The sequence below is a fragment of the Babylonia areolata genome, chromosome 5 (genome assembly GCF_041734735.1).
Source record: "Babylonia areolata isolate BAREFJ2019XMU chromosome 5, ASM4173473v1, whole genome shotgun sequence".
Taxonomy (NCBI): domain Eukaryota; kingdom Metazoa; phylum Mollusca; class Gastropoda; order Neogastropoda; family Buccinidae; genus Babylonia; species Babylonia areolata.
This window is the reverse complement of record NC_134880.1, coordinates 22,899,746-22,921,652: the sequence shown is the minus strand read 5'-3', so window position 1 is coordinate 22,921,652 and position 21,907 is coordinate 22,899,746. Positions and strand designations below refer to the sequence as shown.

Genomic DNA, 21,907 nt, shown 5'->3' with positions numbered 1-21,907 from the left:
GGATGTTTGTTGTAGGAGATACACTGTAACTTGGCCTGATAAGTCCAATGTCTAACTGATCAATACTGCCATGGTGCCTCCCAACTAGTGTTACAAGGGATGTTTGTTGTAGGAGATACACTGTAACTTGGCCTCACCCTGCTTCTTCCCCTCATCCTGTGGTCTGAGGCATCTTTCCAATTGTTAATTCTGCCTCATTTCTGCCCACGGTGGCATCAGTTTTTTCTTCAATGCCAGTCACACATGCCAATAACGCCTTCAGACAAATTGATTTCATTCTTTCTTTTGTTTTTTTGACTGGATACAGCCAGGTGTTTCAAGGATAGCCTCCAGATGGCCTTAGTGGTCAGCGAGGCTCTAAACACCATAATCTGATAGGTATTTCCAAAGCCTTTAGCTACCACAGAAGAAATACCAAGAAAAGTTCCAGTGAAAAAAATATCAGTTGGACTATGAAGCAAACAATATTCAGTACCTGTCTCTTTCTCGCTTGACGCACCCTCGTAAAGCACTCATACTGTTTATTGTAATAGTTTTTCAAGAGCATTCATATCGTGTAGTCATATTTTTCAACAAAACTAAAAGGTAAACCACTTACGTTCAGGTTTTTTTCTTTTTAGATTCTTTCTTTCTTTCTTTTTTTTAGTCAAGCATGTCAAATTTTAAATGACAAAGTACCAAATTTAGAATGTTTGAAGTAAAAACTGTTTAGCGACCACGAACAATAAATGTAAAATGGTTATGCAAGGCACAGTGATAGGTTCTCTTCTCTTTGTAGACTTTCAAGATGGATTAAGGACACAGTTATGTTGGGACCACTATGTACAGTACTACATATTGTATTCCAGTGACAGATCTTGTGTCAGACCCATGAAACGTCATGATAAAATTGATATACACAAATCACAGATCCTGTTTTATGTACATGTATCTTTTTATCATTAAAAAAAAACCCCAAAACAACTGCATTCACTCAGTTTGATATGTGACATGACCTATCTATTTTTTCTGTCTGTATGTGGTAATATCTGTGTTAAAATGGCTCATGAACATCGACTCTCTCTGCACTGATTTAAGCTGCAGCAACATGCAAGCATTCACACATATAGACACTGAAGAAAGCTGGACTCAGTTTAGGAGGATTAACATCTGAACCATTACCCAAGTGTCCAAAGCAATTTAACTGTTTACCAAAACCCAAAACGCCACATACAAACATACTGTGTCTGAACAGCCTTTGAGTTAACCCCCTCTTGTCCCCACTGACATTCTGAGGTCACACCAGTATCAACACTTCAAGTGGAGATTGCAACAATGTCCCTGCAACAAAAGCGCACATAGACAAGCCAGCACTAAAGAATGAAATACATGTGTGACTGTACCACAGCATGCTTCATACAAGGGAGCTATCTGTATTGAAATAAAGATTAGACAGAATACAGTGGATATAATGTTCACTGCACTGTGCTAACTGAAGGACCTGGTGGCCACAATATTCTGATGGTGCGAACTGATGAACAGTGTTATGTGACAGGACTGCTGTTCATGATGTCCAACAGCTAATATGCATGTACATATATCCAAGCTATCTCTAACATGTTGTCCAAGTGATCTTAACATCTTGTCCACAATGTCTTTACATCTTGTCCTTGTCCACATGATGTACACATCTTGTCCAGGCTATCTTTACATCTTGTCCACATGATCTTCATACCTTGTCCAGGCTATCTTTACATCTTGTCCACATGATCTTCATACCTTGTCCAGGCTATCTTTACATCTTGTCCACATGATCTTCATACCTTGTCCAGGTTATCTTTACATCTTGTCCACATGATCTTCATATCTTGCCCAGGCTATCTTTACATCTTGTCCACATGATCTTCACACCTTGTCCAGGCTATCTTTACATCTTGTCCACATGATCTTCACACCTTGCCCAGGCTATCTTTACATCTTGTCCACATGATCTTCACACCTTGTCCAGGTTATCTTTACATCTTGTCCACATGATCTTCATATCTTGCCCAGGCTATCTTTACATCTTGTCCACATGATCTTCATACCTTGTCCAGGCTATCTTTACATCATGATCTTCATATCTGCTATCTTTACATCTTGTCCACATGATCTTCATACCTTGTCCAGGCTATCTTTACATCTTGTCCACATGATCTTCATATCTTGCCCAGGCTATCTTTACATCATGATCTTCATATCTTGTCCACGCTATATCTACACCTTGTCCACATGATCTTCATACCTTGTACAGGCTATATTTACACCTTGTCCACATGATCTTTATATCTTGCCCAGGCTACCTTTACATCATGATCTTCATATCTTGTCCACACTATATCTACACCTTGTCCACATGATCTTCATACCTTGTACAGGCTATATTTACACCTTGTCCACATGATCTTCATATCTTGCCCAGGCTATCTTTACATCATGATCTTCATATCTTGTCCACGCAATATCTACACCTTGTCCACATGATCTTCATACCTTGTACAGACTATATTTACACCTTGTCCACATGATCTTCATATCTTGCCCAGGCTATCTTTACATCATGATCTTCATATCTTGTCCACGCTATATCTACACCTTGTCCACATGATCTTCATATCTTGCCCAGGCTATATTTACACCTTGTCCACATGATCTGTGTTTGTGTTTGTGTGTGTGTGTGTGTGCCGTGGAAGCTGCGATACTTAGACTAGAAATGAGTGTGTGGAGGAGGGGGGTAGAGGAGGTGCACGGTAATGCGTGTGTGTGTGTGTGTGTTGGAGCTCATGTACGTTTATATGTATTTGACTGTGCTTTCATATATGTGAAACTGCATGTCTGGTGCATTTCTGTTATGCATGTGTGGGTGTATGTGTGAATGTGTGTCTTCTTTTTTTACATTTATTTGCTTATTTATCACCATTGTTGTCTTATTTATTTATTTATTTATGTTTTATTATTATCATTTTAATTAGTATTACTAATATTATTACTACTACCTTTTTCTATATTATAATTATTATTTATTTATTTATTTATTTATTTATTTATGCAAGCTTATCTATTATTTATTCCCCCGTTTTTTTTTTTTTTTTTTTTTTTTGTGTGTGTGTGGTTGTGTGTTTTTTTTTTTTTTTGTTTTTTTTTTTGTTTTTTTTTTTGTTTGTTGTTTTTTTTTTTTTCCCAAGGCCTGACTAAGCGCGTTGGGTTACGCTGCTGGTCAGGCATCTGCTTGGCAGATGTGGTGTAGCGTATATGGTTTTGTCCGAACGCAGTGACGCCTCCTTGAGCTACTGAAACTGAAACCACATGATCTTCATACCTTGTCCAGGCTATCTTTACATCTTGTCCACATGACCTTATTATCTTGTCCACACTACGTCTTCTCCAATATCTTGTGCAAGCTATCTTTCCATCTTGTCCACATGATCTTCATATCTTTTCCACACTATCTTTACATCTTGGAAGTCGAGAGACACAGCGAAGCATACGGATCACTGCCGAAGATACAACAATCATCAAACTGGCTTATCAAATTCAGCTGATTCCTAAATGATAAAATAAGTGACAGTCTTTGTTTAATCAATAATGATTTCCAAACTTCCATGTTTTGCACGGGGAGTTTGTTGTTATTTTGCCAGTTTATTTAATTTCAATGGTCATCATTTTCTTCTTTCTTTATGAAAAGTCTTTGCCAAAATCTTTTAGTACCAAGTCTTACATTGTGACATGACACAAGAACAAAAAAAACAAAACAAAACAAAAAACCCCATTCATAGTCAAACATTACAAATGTGGAACGTGGTTTTAAATTCATTATTTTGAAACAAATCAAGAACAGCTAAACTGATTATGTTTTATAGTTTTAGCTAAAAAAAAAAAAAAAAAAAAAAAGAAGAAGAAAAAACAACAACAAAACCAGAGTAAATGATTGTTTCTGACTGAAGGTTAAACAAAAGCAAGCAGGTCAGACAGAAACAGCGGATGGGAAATCACAAAAACACTGACAAGCAAAATGAGATATTTACAGTGTGTGTGACTGAGTAAAACTCGTATGAAATAATATCACATTCTGGAGGAGAATTATAATATTGTGAGATAATACAGGTTCTTAATTCTGTTTCACCATTGCACATTTGATGTCAAATAACCTTAGTTTGAATATTTTCATTCCACTAAAATCATTAACAACGAAGAGTGTGCTGTTTGTTCTATGTACATGTACGTGAGTGTAGATTCCCCTACCCTCCTATTTAAAAAAAAGACTGAATATTAAGAACACAAAAACAAAAGAAAACTATTTTGGAAGAAACCCCATTATTCCCTCTACCTGAATATTTCACAATTCCATCAACCACTGCTATTTGTATAGATAAAATATTCAATGTCTCCACTCTGTGTGATTCAGATTATCTCCCCTAGACACAGCCCTAAAGAAGTAACCTCTTGGAAAGTGACAAACAATTTCTATAAGAATTTGAAAACCTCTGTCATACTGCTTACTTTAAAAAAAAAAAAGAAAAAAAAAAAAAAGAAAGAAGAAAATGGAGACAGAAAAAGGAGACATCTCTACGATGACTGAAAAAATGTTAAACCAAACACAGGACTCTAAGGATGAGGTAGATTATTTGTTTTACATTGTAGTTCTGTACACACCATTCTGGGTCACTCAGCAAAGTTGACAAATACATGAATGCAGGATTCAATGGCGTGAACACTGATTACCCTCAGAACCAGCGAGCAAACCCACAAGTTCACAATTCAGTGATCTGAATATCATTGGTCAGCAGGTTTTCAAGAAAGCCGAGATGAAATACTGGACAAACACAATATGTCATATGATGATGAAGTTACACAGATTCCTATGCATTGTCTATTCTTACAATACTCATGGCAGGCTAAAACACAGAATAAAATTAATGAATACTAAAACAACAGCAACCAAATAACCTGATTCAACTGCCAACACATTTCTTCATAAACCACAGAAGATTTTATGCACTATTTTGCTAATGTTCGCTCTGTACCTGAAAATGCTGCTTCATTTTTTTTTCCAAAACAACTGATAATCATGATCATGATGACACGAAAAAGTGAACAAAAAAACAACAAAAAAACAACATTATTCAGCTGAACATTGGTTCTGAAGCCATTCAATCTTGTCTCCTTTACCTGTCATGCTTTATACTATTAATGCAGATGATGAACTAAGTCTCGATAATAGTTCATGAACTGTTCACTGATAATACTTTATGCATTTCTTAAAGTGTATGGTCTCCAGAAAGCATGTCTGACTGTTGACGTGACATTCATGTTCATGATTGTGCATGTATGCACTTTCCAACATGACCGCAATCAAATAACTTGCTAATTAAAATCATTTTCCAATAAAACCAAAATTAAAAAGCAAAGGGTCAATAAAAGCAAACATGATTAGTAATGTGGAATCACACTAAAAACTGATTCAGATCTTTTTTCATAAAGTGAGACTACGCTCTTTGAATACTACAATCAGTGGTGGTTATGATGAAAAAGTAATATTAAAAGAGAAAATAAGTTGTTTTCTTTTAAAAAATCATAATGGTCCCGACAAAATAAATATTTGATCCTCAGACCTCTATATGTGGTTTTGATGAGAAAATAGGAAAAGTGGCACAATGCAGTTTGTGGCTGAGAAGGCAAAGAAGGATCATCCAATGGAAAAAAAAAAAGTAAAAAGAGTCAGAAGCTGGTGATGACAAAAACGGTACAACACGCGTCTCAGTCAGCAGTCTGGTCGACGTATTCCAGCAGTGGTCACACACAGCACTGACTACAGCACACAGCACTCACGGTCACCTGTCCGTCATGCAGGGAACACGATAACCACACGCTGCTGTACCCACCCACCGTCTGGAGGTCTGCACGGCCCCCACCCACACACCACACTCCTACAAGCAACACATCACACACGAACTCAACCTCCACAACGTGCGTGGCAACTTTGACGCAGAACTCGTGAAATACCTCCAGGCGATTCTCCAAGAACACTTTTGTGCCGCCACAAACCTATGGCACGCTCAGAACCTTAAGGCAGCGTAGAAAAATAATAAACCACTTGTACGGCATTTGGGTGGAGCTGGGTGGTTGTTTTTTTTGTTTGTTGTTGTTGTTTTTTGTCCTCCTTGGCATGTAAATATATACACACACAAAGTCAGTTGTGGAAAGAAGTTATGCAGCACACTTAACACAAGTCAGCCAGTGGTATAGCACAGGAAAACACTTCTGTCTCATGTGGAGGAAAACGCTGTTGTGACTGGATATGCACCATCGGCACAGACCTGTTCAGTATTATACAGATCTGTGCAACATCATACAGATCTGTGCAACATCATACAGACCTGGGTAATATCATACAAATCTGTGCAATACCATAGATATCTGTGCAATATTACACAGATCTGTTCAGCATTGCACAGATCTGTTTCAACATTACACAGATCTGTTCAACATCACACACATCTGTTCTACATTACACAGACCTGTTCATCATCACACAGATCTGTTCCACATCGCACAAGATCTGTTCCACATCACACAGATCTGTTCCACATCACACAAGATCTGTTCCACATCACACAGATCTGTTGAGGACAGCGTTGTTCAAATCTCAACTCCCCGTACAGCAGTCACGGTCACCTGGACAGGTTGGACAGAGTGTTGGTGGAAGCGTCCGTGCCGTGCGCCCCCCCGGCGCTCTCGTCCGTGCTCTGGTCCTCGTAGGTCAGAGTCCTGAAGGGGGGCGTGGTCCTCAGGATGGCCTCCACCGCATCGATGCGGTTGAAGTCCTTCAGGTGCCGGACCAGGTCCCTGACGGAGGAGTCACAGCGCCGCGCCCACTCCTCCAGCACCCGCTGGGTCTGCGACACCTGCTTGGTCTCGTCGCGGTCCAGGGTGGGCAGGTAGTCCGACAGCCCCAGAGTGACGGCCAGCAGGCACCAGTCCCGGCCCATGGGGTCTGCAGGGTCCAGCAGCAGGGACAGCAGGCGCTGCGTGTGGATGGTCAGGTGCGTCACGTCCAGGTCCATGCCCAGGTCCAGGTGGTGCAGAACCTTGGGACCGACCAAGCAACGTCGCCGCTTAGTTGTGCACAACCTCACTATTTTGTATACTGTCCAACCAACCCTCACTCTTTAGCTGCATGGCCTCACTGTTTTGTATAGAAATTAGAATCCAAAACAAACCTCACTGTTTAATGCATAAATTTACTATTTAGTATATATAACCACAGCATCGCTCTTTAGTATATAGCCTAATTTAGTACAGAACTCCAACCTCACTGTTTAGTACATAGCTTCACTGTTTAGTATGTAAACTCACTGTGTAATATATAACCCTAACATCACTGTTTAGTATATAACCCTCACCTCACTGTTTAGAACAGAAATACAATCTCACTGGTTAGTATACAACTCCAACCTTCCTCACAACACAAAACACCACATAACGTCACGGAAACTAAACTGGGCAGATGAACATCTCAACCATTCTGCCACCTTCCTGATAATAAAAATAAAAATAATAATAATAATGGTATTTATATAGCACTGAATCTTGTGCAGAGACAAATCTAAACGCTTTCACACCAGTCATTCACACACATGCATAACTCTAAAACTGAAGAAACTGAAGACAAGGAAGAGGTAGGGGAGGGAGGCTATCTTGTGAAGAGGTGGGTTTTAAGGCCAGACTTGAAAGAGCTGAGTACGGAGACCTGACGAAACGAAAGAGGAAGTTCATTCCAAACACAAGGTCCAGAGACAGAGAAAGAACACCAAATGACACAAAACACCTCCACCAAGGACCCACCTCCTCGGACCCCATGCATGCGATGTCCAGGAAGTTCTCAGTGGTGGTCCCGCTCAGCACGACAGAGGACCTGTTCTCCAGCTGCATGCGGAGCAGCTCCGTGGGGGAGTAGCTGCGCACGATCTTGCCGTGCTGCTGCAGCTGGGAGGGGGACAGGGTGTAGCGCTCTGTGCACAGCCCGGGACACACGTTCTCCACCACCTGCAGGGGGACAGTCCACACTGGGTTTTGGTTGGATATGGATACCTATACAGCGCCTGTCCTCAGTCGGAGACCAAGCTCTACGCGCTTTACAAACAACAAGTCACTGAATGATATGGATACTTATATAGCGCCCGTCCTCGGTCAGAGACCAAACTGTTAGCGCTTTACATACATGGAGTTATTGACTGATATGGATTCTTATATAGCGCCTATCCTTTGATGGAGACCAAGCTCTAAGCGCTTTACATACATGGAGTTATTGACTGATATGGATATTTATATAGTGCCTATCCTCGGTCGGAGACCAAGCTCTAAGCGCTTTACAAACTCAGGGTCATTTGCACAACAGGCTGCCTACCTGGGTAGAGCCGACTGACAGCCGCCATTGGGCGCTTATCATTTGTTTCCTGTGTCATTCAATTAGATTTCAGGCATGCACACATACACACTAAGACAGACATATAACATTTTATGACCCTTTTGTATATTTCCCCCGCCATGTAGGCAGCCATACTCTGTTTTCGGGAGTGTGCATGCTGGCTATGTTCTTGTTTCCATAACCCTCCGAACACTGACATGGATCACAGTATCTTTAACGTGTGCATTTGATCTTCTGTGTGCACAAGGGGGTTCAGGCACTATCAAGTCTGCACAAATGCTGACCTGGGAGATATTGGAAATAAAATAAAATCTCCACCCTTTACCCACCAGGTGCCGTTACCGAGATTTGAACCCAAGACCCTCAGACTGAAAGTCCAATGCTTTAACCACTTGGTTATTGCACCCATGGTTATTTGTTTTATCAACATTTTTATTCAGATTAAGAAACAAAATTGATATACTTTGTGCATTAGGAAGTAAACACTTGACGATGCTCTGTGATGTTGATAATTCCACTTCAACATAATGTAGGCAGAACAAGTGTTTATGAACATCCTGATTCCTTACTGTCTATTTTTTGTTTGGTCTTAGTATTGATGATTTACCGGAAAATTGAATGAACATACCAAAAAGACATTTTATATTTGATATATTTGACATTGTTGCTAACAAGCCAGCTGACCGACTGCACAGGGCCATAACAAGACTGCCCGACTGGAAAATAATAACAATAATAATAAAAAGTAGGCTTATATAGCCCAGTACCACCATCTCAGATGGGGCTCACCGCACCTTAAAACAAAATATACAAATTTAAGACTAAGTGTTGTAAAATATGTACAAAGTCAACACAGTTTCATGTGACACTGGCTAAGATATACATATGTAAGACTAAATGACATAATAAAAAATAATTAAAGAAAAAAAAAGAAAAAAAGGGAAAATGACACAGGCGCCATCACAGTCTCAAATCACACAGGTGCAAATCACATCAAAACCAAGCACATCACATTCACCATTGTCAAAAATAAACACCAGGGAACCAGGTGTCACGAAAAACGCACCAAAATCATCACAAATGCATACAATTCAACACAAAGAGCACACCCAGCAACAAAAATCATAGCAAGCATATGCAGATACACACACACAAACATATATATATATATAAAATAAAATAAAATACAATACAAGTAAACAAAAAAAATATAAATGACACCATCACCACCATAACGAAGGTTCACACCTGTTCCACGACGTTGACGAAATCCTCCAGGAAGAAGAAGAGGGCGTATCTGGAGTCGGGCGGCCCACGGACCTTGACCTCCAGGAACTGCTGATTGTGGTCCATGTCGATGAGCCCCTCCAGCTGGCCCCAGCAGTACTTGGACCCGTGGTGCCACTGGTACAGGTCCACCTCCTGCTCCTCGCTCTCGCCCAGCATGTTGCGCCGCAGAAACACCTGTCACATCGTCAGCGCACCCTCAATGTACACCTGTATCACAACGTATACACCTGTACCATCATCAGCACACGCTCAATGTACAGCTGTACCATCATCAGCACACGCTCAATGTACACCTGTACCATCATCAGCACACGCTCAATGTATACAGCTGTACCATCATCAACACACGCACAAAGTACACCTGTACGCCCTCTCCCAGCATGTTGCACCGCCAAAACACCTGTCACACCATCAGCACATGATCAATGTACACCTGTATCACAATGTACACCTGTACCATCATCAGCACACATTCAATGTACACCTGTATGCTCTCTCCCAGCATGTTATGCCGCAAAAACACCTGTCACACCATCAGCACATGATCAACGTACACCTGTATCACAATGTACACCTGTACCATCATCAGCGCACGTTCAATGTACACCTGTATGCTCTCGTCCAGCATGTTGCGCCGCAAAAACACCTGTCACATAGTCAGCACACCTTCAATGTACATCTGTATCACAATGTACACCGGTACCATCATCAGCACACGTTCAATGTACACCTGTACGCTCTCTCCCAGCATGTTGTGCCGCAAAAACACCTGTCACACCATCAGCACACGATCAATGTACACCTGTATCACAATGTACACCTGTACCATCATCAACACACGCACAATGTACAATGTACACCTGTACCATCGTCAGCACACTTACAGTGTACACCTGTACCATTGTGTATTGTGTTCTGTTGTATTGTATCATATTGTATTGAGTTCTGTTGTAATGTATTATACTGTATTGAATTGAACTGTATTGCATTGTATCGCGTCGTATTACATTACTCTCTGTCACAACACATTTCTCTGCATGAAATTCTCAATGCTCTCCCAAGGGAAAGAAAGCGCATCGCTACAGAGCAACACCACCCCTTTCTTTTTTTTCCCCCCCTTTTCTTCATGGTACGGTGTGCTGACCTGTATCCTGGGAAAGAGGTATTTGAGCTGTGCCCCAGACTGGAAGCTGGTGTGGAGTCTGACCCCACCATAGACCGCATCGCTGTAGCGCTCGTCATCCTTCTGCCACAGGCCGGACAGGGTCTCGATGAAGTTGAGGCAGGGGAACTCGAACTCCACCTCCCCGTCTACCTCACACTGTGTGCACACCTCCAGGGCCTCAAACACCTGTGGACAACACCGTACCTGTCTGTGAGACTGTGTCCATGACGGCATGGTTCTGATGCTCATCTTCCGTTACAGTGTCCGTGAAAGAAATGAAAGAATCTGTGATAAATGTTCCACAAACGACATCGCTGATAAGTTTCACTATTTGTTTGTGTGCTCATTTTTTAAAACTTAAATCCTTGGTTTCTGCTATTCACAGCTCTCCTTATCAATGTTCTGTCTATTGATAGGATTAAAAAAAAATTTATTTATTTATTTACTTATTTATTTATTTATTTATTTTTTCAATTGATCTTTTTGCTGTTGTTTGTATGTTTCTTTGTGCATATTAAGTGACTGAACGAATGAGACTACTTCTTGTTTTTTGACATCCCTCTTTTTATATTTATCGGATATGTGTAAATGATGAACGTATGTAATGTTTCAATGCCCCCAGGGGGCACACGAAATAAACTCCTTGCACTGCCTTGCCCTGCCCTGCCCTGCCCTGCCTTGCCTTGCCCTGCCCTGCCCTGCCCTTGCCTTGCCTTGCCCTGCCCTGCCTGCCCTGCCTTGCCCTGCCCTGCCCTGCCCTGCCTTGCCTTGCCCTGCCTTGCCTTGCCTTGAGGGCCTGGGATCTGTTTCCAGTCTTGCCCTTTTCCCCCACTAGTCTGACTGGAAAATCAAACTGAGCATCTAGTCATTTGGATGAGACGATAAACTGAGTTCCCGTGTGCAGCACACACTTGGCTGCACTGAAAAAGAACCCTTGGCAGGAAAAAAACGTGTTGTCCTCTGGCAAAATTCTGTAGAAGAAATCCACTCTGAAAGGTACACAAATATATATGCATGCACTCAAGGCCTGACTAGGCGCATTGGGTTCTGCTGCTGGTCAGGCATCGGCCAAAGAGATGTGGCATCATGTATATGGATTTGTGCCTCCTTGAGAAACTGAAATAGGAAACTAACCTATTTTTCTTTCTTTTTTTTTTTCCCATTGCAAGGCAGATTCTGTTCTTTCAAAAGCAAAGGAGTTACAGCCAAATCTGCTTTGTGCTGCACATACACAAAGACCGGAAACTCTTCTTGTCATTACCATCTGGGTTTCTGGTCCAAGATGTGGCTGAAAGAAACAGCTATTCCTTGTAGCAGAAGATCCTAGCAACAGACTGATGATTATGATTTTATTTCTTTTTGTGTGTGTGTTCAAGAAATATTCAGGACATCCCAGGGACGAGCAAGAAGTGCGCCCTTTCCATTTCTAATCCATCAGGGGGGTGTATTTCTGTGTTGTCAGAAAGCCCTGTTACAGTATTGCCCACATCATATGCTCTGTTACAGTATTGCCCACATCAAATGCCTTGTTACAGTATTACCCACAACATCAGAAACCCTGTTACAGTATTGCCCACAACATGATATGCCCTGTTACAGTATTGCCCACAACAACATATGCCCTGTTACAGTATTGCCCACAACAACATATGCCGTTACAGTATTGCCCACAACATAATATGCCCTGTTATTGCCCACAACATCATAATCCCTGTTAAAGTATTGCCCACATCATAAGCCCTGTAACAGTATTGCCCACATCATAATCCCTGTTACACTACTGCCCACAACATCATGTGCCCTGTTACAGTATTGCCCACAACATCATGTGCCCTGTTACAGTATTGCCCACAACAACATATGCCCTGTTACAGTATTGCCCACAACAATATATGCCCTGTTACAGTATTGCCCTCAACATCATATGCCCTGTTACAGTATTGCCCACAACAGCGTATGCCCTGTTACAGTATTGCCCACAACAATATATGCCCTGTTACAGTATTGCCCACAGCATCAGAAGCCCTGTTACAGTATTACCCACAACATGATATGCCCTGTTACAGTATTGCCCACATCATATGCCCTGTTACAGTATTGCCCACAACATGATATGCCCTGTTACAGTATTGCCCAGTATTGCCCACAACATGATATGCCCTGTTACAGTATTGCCCACCAGAACATATGCCCTGTTACAGTATTGCCCACAACAACATATGCCGTTACAGTTTTGCCCACAACATAATATGCCCTGTTATTGCCCACATCATAAGCCCTGTTACAGTATTGCCCACATCATAATCCCTGTTACACTACTGCCCACAACATCATATGCCCTGTTACAGTATTGCCCACAACATCATATGCCCTGTTACAGTATTGCCCACAACATCATATGCCCTGTTACAGTATTGCCCACAACATAATATGCCCTGTTATTGCCTACAACATCATAAGCCCTGTTACAGTATTGCCCACATCATAAGCCCTGTTACAGTATTGCCCACATCATCATAAGCCCTGTTACAGTATTGCCCACATCATATGCCCTGTTACAGTATTGCCCACATCATATGCCCTGTTACAGTATTGCTCACATCATATGCCCTGTTACAGTATTGCCCACAACATCATATGCCCTGTTACAGTATTGCCCACAACATCATATGCCCTGTTACAGTATTGTCCACAACATCATACGCCCTGTTACAGTATTGCCCACAACATCAGAAGCCCTGTTACAGTATAGCCCACAATATCAGAAGCCCTTTTAAAGAACTGACCACTATATTAGATGTCCTGCTACATTATTACTCACACCGTCAGAAGCCCTGTTCACAGTACTGCCCACATCAGAAGCCCTGTTATAATAAAATAATGTATAGCCCACATCAGAACTGCCCACATCAGAAGCCCTGTTGACGGGCGCAATAGCCGAGTGGTTAAAGCGTTGGACTGTCAATCTGAGGGTCCCGGGTTCGAATCACGGTGACGGCGCCTGGTGGGTGAAGGGTGGAGATTTTTACGATCTCCCAGGTCAACATATGTGCAGACCTGCTAGTGCCTGAACCCCCTTCGTGTGTATACGCAAGCATAAGATCAAATACGCACGTTAAAGATCCTGTAATCCATGTCAGCATTCGGTGGGTTATGGAAGCAAGAACATACCCAGCATGCACACACCCGAAAACGGAGTATGGCTGCCGACATGGCGGGGTAAAACCGGTCATACACGTAAAAGCCCACTCGTATGCATACGAGTGAACGTGGGAGTTGCAGCCCACAAACGCAGAAGAAGAAGAAGCCCTGTTATAACAGCATAGTCCACATCAGAACTGCCCACATCAGAAGCTCTGTCACAGTACTACCCACAATCAGAACTGCCCACATCAGAAGCTCTGTCACAGTACTACCCACAATCAGAAGCTCTGTCACAGTACTACCCACAATCAGAACTGCCCACATCAGAAGCTCTGTCACAGTACTACCCACAATCAGAAGCTCTGTCACAGTACTACCCACAATCAGAACTGCCCACATCAGAAGCTCTCTCTACTACCTACAATAGAACTGCCCACATCAGAAGCTCTCTCTACTACCTACAATAGAACTGCCCACATCAGAAGCTCTCTCTACTACCTACAATAGAACTGCCCACATCAGAAGCTCTGTCACAGTACTGCCCACATCAGAAGCTCTGTCACAGTACTGCCCACATCAGAAGCTCTGTCACAGTACTGCCCACAGTCAGAAGCTCTGTCACAGCACTGCCCACAGTCAGAAGCTCTGTCACAGCACTGCCCCGCCACACAACAACACCCCACCTGGCCCTGTGCGCTTAACACCTACCTGCAGCAGGTTGGAGGCGTCAGTCTCGGGGTACATTAGCTGGAACTCGTGCACAGAGAAGCAGCCGGTGATCCTGGCCTGGGAGATCTTGTCGTGCGACATGAAGGCTCCGATCACGTCCACGCACAGCCACCGAGGGGACAGCACCACCAGGTCAGGCCCGCTCTCACTCTCCAGGTACACCACCTGTTGAACATGCATACATCACCTGTACACCACCTGTTGAACACACATACATCACCTGTGCACCACCTGTCGCACACATACATCACCTGTACACTACCTGTTGAACACACATACATCACCTGTGCACCACCTGTCGCACACATACATCACCTGTGCACCACCTGTCGCACACATACATCACCTGTCCACTATCTGTTGAACACGTACATCACCTGTACACTATCTATTGAACACATACATCACCTGTACACCACCTGTTGAACACACATACATCACCTGTACACCACCTGTTGAACACACATACACCACCTGTACACCACCTGTTGAACACACACACATCACCTGTGCACCACCTGTTGAACACACATACATCACCTGTGCACCACCTGTCGCACACATACATCACCTGTACACCACCTGTTGAACACACATACATCACCTGTGCACCACCTGTCGCACACATACATCACCTGTGCACCACCTGTCGCACACATACATCACCTGTACACTATCTGTTGAACACGTACATCACCTGTACACTATCTGTTGAACACATACATCACCTGTACACCACCTGTTGAACACACATACATCACCTGTACACCACCTGTTGAACGCACATACACCACCTGTACACCACCTGTTGAACACACACACATCACCTGTGCACCACCTGTCGCACACATACATCACCTGTACACTATCTGTTGAACACATACATCACCTGTACACCACCTGTTGAACACATAATACATCACCTGTTGAACACACATACATCCCACTTGTACACTACCTGTTGAACACATACATCATCTGTACACCACCTGCTGAACACACATACATCACTTGTACACTACCTGTTGAACATATACATCACCTGTACACCACCTGTTGAACACACATAACATGTGTAACACACACGACAACACACGCCTGGATCAACAACACAATCGTCTGGACGTAACACACAAGACAATACAAGCCTGGATCAACGACACAATTGTATGGATGTAACACACATGACAACACATGCCTGGATCAACAACACAAAACGCCTGGATCAACAACACAGTCATCTGGACGTAGCACACACAACAACACACACCTGGATCAACAACACAATCATCTGGATGTAACACACACGACAACACACGCCTGGATCATGACAGCCAGTGATGTGCAGTACCTCTCCCATCAGCTGCAGCTGTTCCACCAGAAGTTTCATGTGGTCGTTGGAGGCCAGCGGGTTGACCTTTGACCTGATGGTCTCCGTGAAGTCGGGCCAGGTCAGCACAGGGTAGGCACTGCTCTCCTTCCTCCAGGTGGGCAGCTGAAGCAGGGTGGCTTCCAGCAGGCCGTTTGACTTGGGGAGTGCCTGGACACATCAGTGCACCCAGTTTGGGATGTGTCAATCAATCAATGCACCCAGTTTGGGATGTGTCAATCAATCAATGCACTCAGTTTGGGATGTGTCAATCAATCAATGCACTCAGTTTGGGACGTGTCAATCAATCAGTGCACCCAGTTTGGGACGTGTCAATCAATCAGTGCACCCAGTTTGGGACGTGTCAATCAATCAATGCACCCAGTTTGGGACGTGTCAATCAATCAAATACACTCAGTTTGGGATGTGCTAATCAGTCAATACACTCAGTTTGGGATGTGTCAATCAATCAATGCACTCAGTTTGGGATGTGTCAATCAATCAAATGCACTCAGTTTGGGATGTGTCAATCAACCAATGCACTCAGTTTGGGATGTTCTAATCAGTCAATGCACTCAGTTTGGGATGTGTCAATCAACCAATGCACTCAGTTTGGGATGTGTCAATCAATCAATGCACCCAGTTTGGGATGTGTCAATCAATCAATGCACCCAGTTTGGGACGTGTCAAACAATCAATGCACTCAGTTTGGGATGTGTAAATCAATCAATGCACCCAGTTTGGGATGTGTCAATCAATCAATGCACCCAGTTTGGGATGTGTCAATCAATCAATGCACTCAGTTTGTGACGTGTCAATCAATCAATGCACTCAGTTTGTGACGTGTCAATCAATCAAATACACTCAGTTTGGGATGTGCTAATCAGTCAATACACTCAGTTTGGGATGTGTCAATCAGTCAATGCACTCAGTTTGGGACGTGTCAATCAATCAATGCACTCAGTTTGTGACGTGTCAATCAATCAAATGCACTCAGTTTGGGACGTGTCAATCAATCAAATGCACTCAGTTTGGGATGTGTCAATCAGTCAATGCACTCAGTTTGGGATGTGTCAATCAGTCAATGCACTCAGTTTGGGATGTGTCAATCAATCAATGCACTCAGTTTGGGATGTGTCAATCAATCAATTCACTCAGTTTGGGATGTGTCAATCAATCAATACACTCAGTTTGGGGTGTGTCAATCAACCAATGCACTCAGTTTGAGATGTGCTAATCAGTCAATGCACTCAGTTTGGGATGTGTCAATCAATCAATGCACTCAGTTTGGGATGTGTCAATCAACCAATGCACTCAGTTTGGGATGTGTCAATCAATCAATGCACTCAGTTTGGGATGTGTCAATCAATCAATGCACTCAGTTTGGGATGTGTCAATCAATCAGTGCACCCAGTTTGGGACGTGTCACTTCTTTTCTTTTTTTTGAGTGTGGCCTCAGTTGCATGCAAGTCCATGGAGCACATCGTTATCATTGTTGTTTTCTTTCTTTCCCTTTTTTTTGTTCTCTGCACGAGGCTTTCTGAATTGGCCGAAAAGAAAATTGATTTTACCTTGGGCGCATCAATAAATCAACCGATCCATGGATTAATCAATCAAAAACACTTTACTAAACCACATGGAAAATAACATGTGCAATCACGAGATCGTTATAAATACAAATAGAATATGATCATGCACACCACTGATAAGGATTAACACTAGACAAATAAAACTCCACAATAGCTGTCGATAGACTAAAACAAGCCTTCACCTCTCCCTTTCTCTTTAGGCACACACAAGTTAAGACAATAAAGTACTGCACATCAAAATCTACAAATAAAAGGGGCGTCTTTTCACTGTTAGCCGCGCGAAATTTGGCCAAACAGAGCAAACCATAGGCCTAGTTTGCATCAGTTTGACATGGTACAGTATATGACACCAAAAACATTATTATCGTTATGAGCATTTATGCCTAATCTTGAAAATAAGCCCTAGGCGTTTAAAAAATAGAACACATGTGTAAATATCAAAAAGGAAAACTGAACATAAGATACCAAACATCATTAAAAATTATTCAAATTTATCAAAATTGTTATTTATTCAAAAATTATTATTTATTAAAAATTATCAAAACTCACTCACTCACAAATAGTCACTTTAATTCATACTGGAAAGGGATGAGCTGTTGAGAATTATTCAGGAGGCGAAAAGGTGGGTCTTCAGACTGGATTTGAAAGTTTGCAGCGAAGATGAGTGACAGAGAGGCTAAGGAAGTTGATTCTAAAGAACAGGGGCTTGAAATGGAAAACTGCGTTGCCCATATGTTTTGGTTTGAGCAGGGAGAATCCTAAGCATGCGGATTGCAGAAGAAGAGCGGAGTTGGCGTGAAGGTGTGTAAGGATGAATGACATCAGAGAGATACTGTGGACCAGAAGCCTCAATGGACATGAAACAAAGAGAGATGACTTTGTAAATAATTCTTTCTTGTACTGGGAGCCAGTGTAAAGCATGAAGGAGAGGAGAAACGCAATCAAATTTACAGGAACGAAAGACAAGACGAGCAGCATAGTTCTGGACTTTCTGAAGCCTAACAATGAGGTAGGCTGGGTGAACCAACAAGTAGGGAATTACAATAATCCAGGCGGGACAGCACAATTGACACAGAGGAGAGTTGTTGTTGCATCTTCAGTCAGGAGATGACGAGAATGGATGCAATTCTGTGAATTTCAAATTAACACAGTTTGTATATATTTGCAACATGCCGCTGAAAGGAAAGAAATGAACTCGTATGAACCATGTACATTCAAACAGTGGTAAGATTGTTGCTGCGTGATCGTGATCATGATCAACGATGTTGTCATACATTGAGTTTGTTGTGTCGAGTGGCCCCAGCGACATGGTGGTCAGTATTTAGTTTTCAGACACAGACAGGGCGCATACAGTCTGTGAGACACAGGGGTCAGATCTGAGAAAAAAAACCCCAAAAAACAGCACCTTATAGGCTGTAAATGATGGTACATCCCTGCAAAATGCACAGAAAAACTCACATTGACAATGTCCCGTTTCTCCGCCCCCAGAGTCTGTTTGAGGGCCTTCATGTCAGCGGATGTGGCCATCTGAGCGTCGACAATGAAGACGCGATCAACCAGGTTGATGTCGTGCCGGAACATCTGCTGCATCTTGAGGTGCAGCGTAGACGCCTCCACACTGACGTACTCTCCACGACTGTTGCGGGAGCATCCCGCCTTGTCTGCGTGGGTGGCCACCAACAGAACGCGGGGGGTGTTGGGGAGCTGGCCGCAGTGACCTGTGGATTGAAGGAAGAGAGGAATGAGTTAGTGAATGAACATGGTCTTCTTGGGAGCTGGCTGCAGTGACCTGTGGATTGAAGGAAGGGAGGAATCAGTGAATGAATGAATGAGGAGGGTAACACAGGGTCGTTGGGGAGCTGGCTGCAGTGACCTGTGGATTGAAGGAAGAGAGGAATGAGTTAGTGAATGAACAGGGTGTGCTTGGGAGCTGGCTGCAGTGAACTGTGGATTGAAGGAAGGAATTAGTGAATGAATGAACAGGGTGTGCTGGGGAGCTGGCCGCAGTGACCTGTGGATTGAAGGAAGAGAGGAATTAGTGAATGAATGAACATGGTGTGCTGGGGAGCTGGCAGCAGTGACCTGTGGATTGAAGGAAGAATTAGTGAATGAACATGGTGTGCTGGGGAGCTGGCTGCAGTGACCTGTGGATTGAAGGAAGGAAGGAATCAGTGAATGAATGAATGAATGAATGAAGAGGGTAACACAGGGGTGTTAGGAAGCTGGCCACAGTGACTTGTGGAATGAAGGAATGAATTAGTAAATGAATGAACAGGGTGTGTTGGGTACGTGGCTGCAATTCCCACAGAGATGACAAAGTATTCTTATATCTTGCATTCAGAGTACTAATTTCGCATATGACTGTTTTTTTCCCACCATGCAGGCAGCTAAACTCCATTTTCAGATGAATTCTTTTAAAGCTGACATCAACTGGACTTCAAAGGAGGTGCTGGCCAGGTCAAGCCAGTTACGCACTGGAATTCTGATCAAGTGTTCATCAGTGATCAGGGTTCGAGGCCCCATTTTGGCATGGTGTTGTGTCCTTGGGAAAGGAACTTTACCCTCTTCTTCCTCTGCGTTCGTGGGCTTCAACCCCCACGTTCGCTCGTATATACGCGAGTGGGCTTTTTACGTGTATGACTGTTTTTACCCCGCATGTAGGCAGCCATACTCCGCTTTCAGGGGTGTGCATGCTGGGTATGTTCTTGTTTCCATAACCCACCGAACGTTGACATGGTTACAGGATCTTTAACATGCGTATTTGATCTTATGCTTGCGTATACACACGAAGGGGGTTCAGGCACTGGCAGGTCTGCACATATGTTGACCTGGGAGATCGGAAAAATCTCCACCCTTTACCCACCAGGCGCCATCACCGTGATTCGAACCCGGGACCCTCAGACCGAAAGTCCAACGATTTAACCATTCGGCTATGGCGCCCGTCAGGAACTTTACCCAAATTTTGCCTTTTTTTGGGTATGTTTTCTTTACACAGGTATGAATGGGTACCTGATTTCAGTTTGGGAAGATTAAAATGGTGGCAGGAGATGACTGGACCCCGACCTTCCCATGCCAAGCCCTAGACACAGTGGATATGAATTCACCGCCGCCTGATGGCTGTAAGAGGCTATAGAACCTTTAACTCATTCTACCCCACAGCTACATGCTTGCTACGACTCCCCTGGACCAGCACTACATAAGACCACTGCAGAAAGAAAAAAAAACATGGCGGGTCACAAAAACAGTGAAGATTGATGGAGAATTGCTGATTTTATCGGTAAAACAAAGCTTAGTTTTCATCCTTCCAGAACCCATAAACAGTTCAGTTCAGAATGCCAGCTGTAACAAGCAAGAATGAACGAAATTGGAATAGTGTGTCGGTACAAGAATACTCAAATGCCAACTGTACCAAGCAAGAATGAACAAAATTAGAATAGTGTGTTGGTACGAGAATACTCATACCTGGTCCACAGGGGAAGTAATCATGGTATGTGTGGAAAAAAAAAATCCTCAAACCTGGAGCAGAATGAGTTAACCAGACTCACCTATGGGGAGTGCCGAGGGGATGCGGGCCTATAGCGTGCAAGTCATCATCCTCAGACTGCGCACAGGCCAATGCCAGCTCCTCTCCCATCTCTACAAACCGAAAATTTCCCACACATACCAATGTTCATGTAACACCCCGCTCCTCAAACTCCAGCCCATGTCCTGCAAGACTGCCCTCTACACAAAGAGCTGAGGCGCCAGATCTAGCGCAGTCCTGCAGCGCTCCAGGACAAGTTGTGGGGAACGGTGACAGAGCTCTAGCAGACTGTGGACTCCGTAACCTACTCTGGACTGACCATCTGGACATAGTCAAGGAACGCTGAAGAAGAAGAGAATAGTGTGTTGGTACGAGAGTACTTGTACCTGATCCACAGGGGAAATAATCACGGTACGAATTAACTCATACCTGGAGTAAAATGAGTTAACCGACATGACTGACCTATAGGGAGTGCCGGGGGGACGCGGGCCTTGAGGAAGTTGAGCCAGAAGATGACCTGGGCCAGCTGCTCGTCGCTGGCATCCTGCAGGCTGAAGGTCACCAGGTGCAGGCAGTGGGTGTCGCCCAGGAAGTGGTCGTACAGCATGTAGTATGGCTCGTAGCCAGAGAAGTCCCATATGCTGAAGTCTCC

General features: G+C 43.3%; 1 protein-coding gene across 3 annotated transcripts in view; it reads right to left on the bottom strand.

Annotated features, from left to right (window-relative positions):
- Nucleotides 1-3,892: 3,892 nt before the first annotated feature.
- The window catches only part of LOC143281989 (death-associated protein kinase 1-like), a 207,700-nt gene continuing 189,685 nt past the window's right edge, over nt 3,893-21,907 (bottom strand). For all 3 annotated transcript variants that reach the window (XM_076587372.1, XM_076587373.1, XM_076587374.1), the window contains 8 exons: nt 21,718-21,907; nt 19,191-19,450; nt 16,126-16,314; nt 14,754-14,939; nt 10,881-11,087; nt 9,695-9,910; nt 7,864-8,064; nt 3,893-7,106 (listed from right to left, as the gene is read on the bottom strand). The exon at nt 21,718-21,907 is cut by the window's right edge and continues 5 nt beyond it. In XM_076587372.1, the coding sequence (XP_076443487.1) occupies nt 6,690-7,106; nt 7,864-8,064; nt 9,695-9,910; nt 10,881-11,087; nt 14,754-14,939; nt 16,126-16,314; nt 19,191-19,450; nt 21,718-21,907 (1,866 nt within the window). In that variant the 3' untranslated portion in view covers nt 3,893-6,689. The remainder of the gene's footprint in view (nt 7,107-7,863; nt 8,065-9,694; nt 9,911-10,880; nt 11,088-14,753; nt 14,940-16,125; nt 16,315-19,190; nt 19,451-21,717) is intronic.